The following is a 10,968-nucleotide window of genomic DNA, read 5'->3' on the forward strand; positions in this document are numbered from 1 at the left end:
TGTATATAGCGCTTTATACAATACTGATTGTGTCAAAGCAGCTTTACAGTGTCAAACATAAAAATAGTTTGTCAATAATACAAGAGGACAATAACAAACAGTACATTTTTCAGATAAAGTTAGTTCATTGATGATTCAGTGATGTCATCAGGGCTTTATAAGTAATTAGCAAGATTTTAAAATGTATACAATGTTTAATAGGGAGCCAGTGCAGAGTTGACAGAACCGGGCTAATATGGTCGTACTTCCTGGTTCTAGTAAGAACTCTTAGCTGCTGCATTTTGGACCAGCTGGAGTTTGTTTATTAAGCGCTCAGAGCAACCACCCAATAAAGCATTACAATAATCTAACCTTGAGATCATGAGTGCATGAATTATGAAATGCGGTTTTACAAATGCTAGAAACATGGTTTTCAAAGGAAAGATTGCTATCAAAAGCACACTTAGGTTCCTAACTGATTATGAGGAATTAACAGAGCAGCCATCAAATGTTAGACAGTGTTTTAGGTTATTACATACTGAGGTTTTTGGTCCAATAATTAAAACCTCTTTTTTTCAGAATTTAGTAGTAGGAAGTTTCTTGATGATATCTCCCAAGGGTAGCATGTAAAGCATGAAAAGGAACAGTCCTAGAACTGAGCCTTGTGGTACTTCATACTGCATTTGTGAATGATATGATGCCTCGTCATTCACTGCTATGAATTGATGACGGTCAGATAAGTAAGATTTGAACCATGCCAATGAAATTCCACTAATGCCAACATAATTTTCTAGTCTATTCAAAATAATTTTGTAGTCGATAGTGTCGAATGCAGGGCTAAGATCCAGTAACACTAAAAGAGAAATACAACCACGATCGGATGATAAGAGCCGGTCATTTTTAACTCTGATGAGAGCAGTCTCAGTACTATGATAATAGTGAAAATCCTCACAGATACCATTTCTCTCCAAGAAGGAACATAGCTGAGAGGATACTACATTTTCTAGTATTTTTGACAGAAAAGGGAGATTTCAGATCGGTCTGTAATTAACTAATTCTCTAGGATCAAGTTGTGTTTTTGAGATGAGATGCTTAATAACAGCCAGTTTTAAGGTTTTTGACAATAACAAATCACTCCATGCAATGCAAAACACTTTTAGTTCTTGCTAGTTCAGAGAACAGACACAGTCTTTATAGTATGTTATCTAAGTGAAAGAGTCTCTATGTGCTTAGAATTAACTGACTTCTGTGACGTGAGGCGGCTTGCAGACGGTCGGTTTAGCCAGTCTGTCTGCTTCCTGACCTGGGCCCCAGTTAGTCAAGTACAAACTCTAAGACTATGTGCCATATTTCTAGAGAGAAGAGCGGCACCACCCCAGGAGGGATGAAGACCATCTCTTTTCAACAGGTCAGGTCTGCCCCAAAAACTCATCCAATTGTCTATGAAACCTATGTTATTCTGCGGGCACCACTTAGACATCCAGCCATTGAGTGACGAGAGTCTGCTATGTATCTCGTCACCACGGTAAGCAGGTAGGGGGCCAGAGTATCTCTATTTTCACGTTCCGTACAATAGAATCACCAATAACTAGGGCACTTTCATCAGGTTTCTCAGTGGGTGCGCCACTGAGTGAGGAGAACCTGTTTAATGTTTTGATCGGAACGGAAGAGCTGTGTTTTGTCCCACGACTATGCCGCCTCACAGTCACCCAATCGCCCTGGGCTCTGCAACTGGAAACAAACAATGTACGGGACTCACTAAGCTAGTCGCATCCAAAGCCATATCCCTCACATTCTTACTATCCTCAATTAAAGTTTGGATGTATCTCTATATGGATGACTCCTATTGAATATAGTGGGTTAAGGTGGGAAAAATTTGACTGATCTAAGGAATATTTAACAAGTTAGAGGATGAACCGTTCTTACATTTACATTACATTTACATTTAGTCATTTAGCAGACGCTTTTATCCAAAGCGACTTACAAATGAGGACAATAAAAGCAGTCAAAATCAACAAGAGAGCAATGATATGCAAGTGCTATAACAAGTCTCATTTAGCTTAATGCAGTACAATGCAAGGTTTGTTTTTAAAAATCATATAATAAAAAGAAAACAGATAGAATAGAAAAAGAATAGAGCAAGCTAGTGTTAGAGGCCTTTTTTGCTTTTGTTAATTGTATAATAAATAAAAAGAAAACAGATAGAATAGAAAAAGAATAGAGCAAGCTAGTGTTAGAGGCCTTTTTTGCTTTTGTTAATTGTATAATAAATAAAAAGAAAACAGATAGAATAGAAAAAGAATAGAGCAAGCTAGTGTTAGAGGCCTTTTTTGCTTTTGTTAATTGTATAATAAATAAAAAGAAAACAAATAGATAGAATACAAAAAGATTACATAAGCTAGTGTTAGTTTTTTTTTTTTTTAAGAAAACAAGCAATTAGTAAATAAATAGAGTGCAAGTCTTTTTTTTTTTAAATAAAGAATAGAATTAGAATAGAGAGTGCTAGGTTAGAGGGTCAAATAAAGATGGAAGAGATGTGTTTTTAGCCGATTCTTGAATATGGCTAAGGACTCAGCTGCTGGGATTGAGTTGGGCAGGTCATTCCACCAGGAGGGAACATTTAATGATGGCACAATAATACGCCGTTCACTTGCAGAATGCAAGCTTCTAGAGGGCTCATAACTCTGAAGTAATGAATTTAGGTAAAGGGGTGCAGAGCCAGTGGTGGTTTTGTAGGCAAACATTAATGCCTTGAATTTTATGCGGGAAAAAAAAACACATTCTCAGTTCTTGTGAAGAGTTTGTTGTCGCTGGTTGTGTTTTAAGCAGTGTTGGGCAGTAACTAGTTACTAGTAACTTAGTTACTGTAATAATATTACTTTTTGCAGTAACTAGTAGTGTAACTAATTACTAATAAGATTTCAGTAATAATATTACAGTTACCATCCATAAAACAGCTTAGTTACTTAGTTACCTTTGATGCCTCAACCCCGCTGATTTCAAATCCAACAATAAAATAATTCCTAGATTTATTTTCATAATTTTCACTACTCACACATGCATGTGATGTCCCCAGTACAGCAGGCAAGCTTGGAATATGGAAAAGCTTACATTCAGCAGATAGAAATATTGCATTATATTGATTTTGTCAGGAAGAAAGATGATCTGAACACTGTTGTGTAAGTTGTGGCTTTACTTTACTCTGGCATTACATCCCACCCACACCCCTCTGACCAGCATGTGGTACATTATATTACTATAATTAAAAAATATTTTTGGAAAATTAAACAGTTTCTTACAAACGTATGTGATTTGACAAAATACATAATGAAATATAATCGTATATGGGTAACAGAGAAATTACAATTAGCTTCAAGCTACACATGACAATTAATGAGATTAATACAACACTTCTACTTGAATGTCGCTATCAATCAGTATTGAGTGTTTGTAATAACTTCTGACTGCGATCCAATGTTGGTCAAATGATGAGGCAGAAATATGTTGTTAGTAATATTCTAGAAGCATTTTATGTGGAAGATACACAGTTACAGCTTATGTGGGGCGTGAAGAAAAAGTAATGTAACTAGTAGTGTAACTAATTACTGTTGCCAGAAAGTAATAAGTAAAGTAACAATATTACTTTTGAAAGGAGTAACTAGTAATGAGTAATATATTACATTCTTTGAGTAACTAGCCCAACACTGGTTTTAAGTTTAGTTTGAATGAATTAGTGATGTCAGTCTGTTTGATGAATGAATTGTTTTCCATGAGGTTAATTCATTCATGAATCGTACAGTTTGAGCTCAGATCATTTGCTTCTCATAGGTTTGTTGATGTAGTGTTTCAGTAGGTCAGTCACTGACGTCTAAAGTTTCACATCTTCTCGTGTTTTGTCCTGTAATAACATGATGTGCAGTAGTATTTCAGCCTGAAGCGCTTGTTTTCTCAGTAAACTGCCATGGTTGCACTGTACTTTGTGTTTTCTGTATAGAGTTCCAGACATTTCTTTGTTTGTTGTTTGTGTGAGAGCTGAGTTGTCTTTACTGCAGTAATGAGACAGAAAGAGAGCGGTCGACACTCAGTGTGGAGAAGATGATAGAGACAACGAGAGAGAGAGAACATAGACCAACAACTGAGTGAAATACCTTCATCTAACACACACAATTAGTCCCCACATGTGTCATGGAAAATAGGATTTTCTTTATTCTTTGAAATATGTGTTTTATGTACAAGGAAAACATACTGCTCACATACACACTGCAGTTTTGCCATTCTTGTCTCTTGTATCATTCACGCTATCTTTATCTCAACACATACATTACAACTCCTATACAACAACATACTGTACATAATTCCAACTAAATATTTCATGTCCTTTTTATTTATTTATTTAATAAGTTGCCATGTAGTAATCAAGGAAATGAAACACACAGAACAAATATCTGTATAAATGGTTTCATAAATGAAGCCCTATATGTGGAAAGAGGGTAGAAATTGTTTTGAATGACAAAAGTATTGCTGTTTTTTGGTGCATAAAACCCTGATTGATATTATATAGTGAACATCAGTGAAAAACAAACTTATATAGTATGACCCTTTTAAAGACAGTAAAGTCTTATACTTTGCCTGTCTGTCTGTCTGTCTGTCTCTAAGACACACCATTTCCAGTGTTGAGTTTGAGGAGGAGGATCAAACGCGCCTCTGTGAGTGTGTGTGTGTGTGTAGTGTATAGAGAGATGCTGTCAGCAGCAGTCATGTTTTATTCTGTTTCATCTTCTTGACAGTACCACCAATCACTGTCAGCAAGCCACAGCTTGTGCTGTAGAATCATACACACACACACACACACACACACACATACCATATACACTCTTATTATACATACCCTTACCAAAAAGTAGTATACTTCAAACTTATTTTATTAAGTATACCTAAGTAAAGTTCAAGTATATTTTTTAAGTATACTTTATGTAGCAAGTATACAAATAGCAGTGTACTAGTAGTATACTTGTAAGTGTACTATTTCAATACTCCTTGGGACTAAATTGGCCCACTTTCTAGTATATAAAAGTATACTTTTAAGTATACTTTAAGTATAACAGTAGTAAACTTTAAGTACACAACTAGTTTACAGCAATATTTTAGCTTGTACTGCAACTATACTAAAAGTGAACATATGAATACTGATTATTAATTAATATGAATACTAATTAAATACTTGTAGTAGCATTTTTAGTACACTTTGAAATATAGTCTTAGTAAACTACTAGTTTAGTAGTTTTATACTGCAAGTATACTCGTAAGTTTTCTTTAAGTGAACTTCACATCATACTTTAAGTATACTACTATGTCCCTATTTAGGTATTAATTTGTATTTAAGTGAACTTTACATCATACTTTAAGTATACTACTATGTCCCTATTTAGGAATTAATTTGTATATATTTTGTTATATGAATATCTGAACATACAAAACATCAAAAGAAAGAACAGGGTATCTGGTTGTAAACAAAAACATTTTATTCTAGCTTCATGCATTCTTTTTTTAAACACTTTAATGTGGGTAAGTTTCATAAATAATTAAAAAAAGAAAGAAAGAAACAACATTTTGAACAAAAAGCTGAAAAAAAGACGGAATTGGATTCAGAACGATAATCAAAACGTAGATGAAGTCGATCAACACCCCAAAGCTTGACAGTCATTATTACCTCTTCATCGGTCGACATTTTATTCCATAACACTACACAGTTTTGATGCTGTTTTATGTCTGAACAATTAAAAGAACCAAAGACTTAAACTACTTCAGTCTGTGTGCATTTCATTTATTTAATACACGAGTTTCACAATTTGAGTTGAATTACTGAAATAAATGAACTTTTCCACGACATTCTAATTTATTGAGATGCACCTGTATATTTAGACTTTTTCTAAGTAGGCTATAAATCAAGTATACTTAAATGTCATTTTAAGTATATTTCTGAGAAGTACATAAAGCCCATTTCTGAGAAGTAGATAAAAAGTAGACTAAAAGTATACTTTCCTATTTTTTAGTTTAAAAGAAGTATACTAATAGCACACTTGAATAAACTTCTTTTTCGTAAGGGTATACACACACAGAAGTAAATTGTATTGCTCGGGTGTTGTTTTTTCACAGCTGAGGTGATTTTATGGAGTTCACAGTTATGTTTCTTATAACTATCATCTTTGTGAAGTGTGTCTTGTACAATTCCTTAAGAAAAATAAAAAGTCAGTTGTTTGAATTGATTATCAGATATTTGACTTTTACAGACTTTTGAAATTGTTGAGACTACGTGAGGTTGTCATGAATTACTTGTAAAGGCTGCCCTGTGTCTGGTTTTGCCACACTAAACTTAATAAAGTAATAAACACGTTGAAAGTAATGAACCATATAAATATTGATCAGCGCAATCAAAGTAATTTTTATAAAGCAAATCAAGAAGTGAATTACTCACCCATTGCTTTAAAACAGACATCTGTTGGGCATGATTGTAGTTAAATACACAATGGAAGATGCACTTTATATTTAGTAAATCTCATTGAAAATAAATGAATAAGTATTTTATGTTCTAAAATAAATTAAGTAAATAAAAAAAAATTTGGATGTATTTTGAATGTAAAGAGATCAACATCTCTTTTTGAAAAGAGATCAAGATGGCGCCGCAAATGGCAGCCAGGACGCTGAGCTCCGCGATTCTTCTATTGTTTTTGTTTGTTTGTTCTGTGTTTTGTCATTCTTCTTCTATAAGTTTTACCAGAGACGAACTCCTTAACATTAAGCAGCACATCCCAGACAATATTTTTCCGGTTTTTGATTATTCGGACGTTTTGTTGGACATTCTAGGCGGAGGTACAGCGGTGTTGTTCAAACGCGCGTGCAGACGCAGAAGAGGGAAAGTGCCCTGGTGAAGCTCTGCACGCGCGGCATTCGGACTGCGCTCCCAAGCATTCATCTCGCGAATGTCCGTTCCCTTCCTAACAAAACGGATGAACTTCTTCTCCTCACCCGCACCAACAAGGACTTTTCTAACTCTGCTGCACTGTGCTTCACTGAAACCTTCTGATTCTGATTCTGATGTAGGTCCGAAGCATGACATCAGCATCTTCATCTGACTATTTTTTTCTTTTGGTCCAGATTTCTGCAGTGAGTGGACGTAAAAAATGGAAAATTTCCATTTATGCCACGCAACAAGCAAGCAGCATAACATTGGCTATTAGCCACCAAAATACAGATTCCTGCAAATGCTTCCCATTTGAATATTGTTTGGAGCACAAGATTTGGCATGATATTTGTTTAAATAAATTACAGAAAATACAATTAGACATATCTAATTAATTGATTAATTGACAAATAATCCAAAAAATATGCCACAAACAGGAAAAGTGAAAGCACTACAGATCTCCCGTTTCCAACAGCTCCAAACTGCATTGCAAAGAGTTTGTTGAACTTTGTGCTGCTGCAAAGTCTCCAAAATGTCATTTACCTATGGTGTGCCTTATGAAAAGACAATGAAATATTTAAAGCCCACTATGTCAAAAATACAGAGATGTGTATTACCATTTTGGTAATAAACTCATCTTGGGTCAGTTTCCTCCAAATGATTTGGCAGGCATGTCATACAGAGAAGTGAAGCTGTTCTATAATAGGCAGTCTGAATTCATTGGTCCATTGTTACAGTGATTTGATGCTTACTCTCTAGATACTGCGTATCTGCACACGTTACACCCCCGACCAGGACACAATGACGTTCTCTGACGGTCTCACGCTGAACCGCACACAGATGCACAACGCTGGCTTCGGCCCGCTGACAGACCTAGTATTCACCTTCGCCAACCAGCTCCTGCCCATCGAGATGGACGACACAGAGACGGGACTGCTGTCTGCCATCTGTCTCATCTCCGGAGGTGATGCACACCTGCACACTAGAACAGGGGTTGGCAACCTTTTTGTCATCATGTGCCGTTTTAAATTTTTACAGTTAATCACTGTGCCAAAATCCTTAAAGTTTGTTTGTTTTCAGGTTTAAATCATTGAATAACAAGGGCTGTATTCACAAAACATTTTATCTCACCATTAAGAGTTCTCCTAAATAGCAGTAAAAGTTCTTAGGTAAGAGTTTCCTTTTAAAACTTGTTCACAAAGCTGAGAACAACTTATACTATAATGGGGAGAAATCTTAAGCTAAGAGAAAGGGGTTGAGCTTGTTGCTATGTATAATGCCAACAAGCTTACTGACTATGCCCACAGTGACTGGCTGATAGGGGATGAGTCTTTTAAGTATTTATGTGACTTTTATGACTTAAGTTGGTGGAATTTACTGTTGTAAACATATCTCTGCCATAATTACAGTGGATAGTACGCAGAAGCCATTTGCCTTATTAGAAGTCAATGTGTCATCAGAATGATTTTGAAACTGAAATTTCAAGGGGGAAAAAACGTACATACAGTTGCTTTAAGAGCAACAAATATGTCAGAACAGACTGAGCTGTCAATTACTAAATCTCACAGGGCAACTGCTGCAAAACTAGCTTAATTTATGTGATTCACACTGGATGCATGGCTCTCCTGCCTTGATCTGCAGTCTGCTTTCAGCAACTCATAATGCACCTTGGTTGCACAAACAGTTTGTCAGAACTGTTAGTACACATGCCATAGGTTGCCAACCCCTGCATTAGAAGCACTAGTACAGGGGTGTCCAATCCTGCTCCTGGAGGGCCACTGTCCTGTAGAATTTAGCTCCAACCTCATTTAAACACACCAGAACCCATTAATCAAGGTCTTACTATGCATAATAGAAACATCCAGGCAGTTGTTTTGAGGCACGTTGGAGCTAAAATTTGCAGGACAGTGGCCCTACAGAACCGAGTTTGGATAGCCCTGCACTAGTACAAACATTTGTCAGCTAGTATGAGTGAAAAACACAAGTGACATTTACAGAGGGGTTGTTGTTTTTTTTTTGTAATAAAAAAATATATTTTTTTTTTTTGCTGCATTGGTCATGGACTTAAAAATTACACATTTTAGTTTAAATGCAACAGCACAAGGTTTAACTTCTAATGTCATTGTAGTTTGGGAAAACCCAGATAACCTACTACTTGGTTTGCAAAATGCATGGAGAAATACTGTTTATTGAATATCTTACATACTGCATACTATTACAAATACTAGAACTAGTGCAGAATGTGAATGCATTCAGTGACTTCCGTGCGAGTGATAACACTGCCCTCCTGTGGTCGTGGGAGTTACTTCATCATTGAGCAAGGCACATTTAGAGGGTTCATATTCTGTTCAACAGCACTCTGAGGGATGGACTGTTTGTGGTATCTTATTCATTTATAATGTCTCTGATCATATGCTGCGTCTCTGACTGTCTCTCTAGATCGTCAGGATTTGGAAGAGCCTTCAAAAGTAGACCAGCTCCAGGAACCCCTGCTAGAGGCTCTGAAAATCTACGTGCGAAAGCGCAGACCCAGCAAACCACACATGTTCCCCAAGACCCTGATGAAGATCACAGACCTGCGCAGCATCAGTGCTAAAGGTCAGCATGAACGCTGATTCTTCCTATAGGTCAACACTGGGGCGTACTAGAGAAACTTCAGGATTTTCAGTGATGCTGAACTTTCAAAGTACCATAACTGGCATAGACATTAGGGGAACAGCATCCTTCATATCTTTAGATGCGTTTTATAAAATATGGGTAAATGGCTGATTAAAACTGAGGTAAATGTCTGATTCTGAATCTTGGACTCCCAGTCCTAAATAGTTGTTTCTAAAGCACTATATAATTTCAGTCATTTCACAGTTAGTTTGCAGTTCATTTACATATACGCTTTGGAGTGCCTTGCAACAATATAATAATTAAAATTATAATGGGTAATATTTTTAATAATAAAAAAATATTATCTAGTAGCAATAGCAGTTATATTTCCAATCTATTTTGTGCTAACCCTGTTACATTCAAAATATATCAAAGTTGAAAAGCCTTTTCTTTGTGCTAAAAATTTTATTTTTTTTCAGTGACAGCTATTATTTTATCATTCTTTTATAATTATAATTATTATTAATTGAAGCCAGTGTAAGTGTAAACATAATTAATTAACGATACAGAATTTGAGAAGCTGTTTCATTTCAAAATCTTCGCCCTCCAGAGCCATAAACACATACGTCATTGAGGAATGAGGATAATTCATTTAAGAATAGTAGCCATTATAAAATTTATCATTATTCCTTCCAAAACTCCTTCCTTATAACTTATTGTAATTTCTTTCTTGCTTTGGAATGTAATGTTTTTTTTTCAAATGAGCCTCGTTGGCATCTGTTTGACTTCTACTTGCTATCATTTTTTAAACCAGTATTAAAATATCCCCGCAAAACAGGGTTGAACACAAAGTGCAGGGATTCCACGTAAATACATGTTAGAGAATGATATTTTAATTTTTTTTTTAAAAGAGGCACAAGAGGTGCCTACAGCAAAACAGATGGAGCTCACAGTGAGTGTTTCCTGCAGGTGCAGAGCGAGTGATCTCTCTGAAGATGGAGATCCCTGGATCAATGCCTCCCCTCATCCAGGAGATGCTGGAGAACTCAGAGGGTCAGGACGGACAGAGCTCCTCAGAGCGGAGCGGCTCGGGCAAAAACAGCAGCAGCTCCACGGAGCCCAAGGCCTCGGCCCCCTCCCCGGAGCCCACAGACGGGGCCACTTCCTCCAGCGAGGAGCCCTAGAACATTAACCCTCAGACAGTACTGGTAGACTGGAGGCCGATCTCTCCAGTGTGTTGACTTCTGGTTGATTTCCGCCCATTTCCTGCTTTAAGAACATCTTGAGATAATCAAGTCCTACAGTATCATAGGACTGAATCACACACACACCCTGAATCAGATGCCCACCTGTGACAGATGTGAAGCTCCTCAGGTCTCCTGTATGGATTCTTCATGTGCATGATAAGCTGTTACTTTTTATTCATTGAT

At 36.5% G+C, this 10,968-nt stretch overlaps 1 protein-coding gene across 1 annotated transcript in view; it reads left to right on the top strand.

The window, feature by feature from the left end:
• LOC107655885 (retinoic acid receptor alpha-like) overlaps nt 1-10,968 on the top strand; it is a 92,342-nt gene extending 81,374 nt beyond the window's left edge. The window contains exons 5-7 of the mRNA XM_016443498.1: nt 7,700-7,904; nt 9,380-9,538; nt 10,508-10,968. Coding sequence (XP_016298984.1) covers nt 7,700-7,904; nt 9,380-9,538; nt 10,508-10,722 — 579 coding nt within the window. The 3' untranslated portion in view covers nt 10,723-10,968. The remainder of the gene's footprint in view (nt 1-7,699; nt 7,905-9,379; nt 9,539-10,507) is intronic.

This window comes from Sinocyclocheilus anshuiensis, unplaced genomic scaffold (assembly GCF_001515605.1).
Source record: "Sinocyclocheilus anshuiensis isolate Anshui unplaced genomic scaffold, SAMN03320099.WGS_v1.1 scaffold1309, whole genome shotgun sequence".
Lineage (NCBI taxonomy): Eukaryota > Metazoa > Chordata > Actinopteri > Cypriniformes > Cyprinidae > Sinocyclocheilus > Sinocyclocheilus anshuiensis.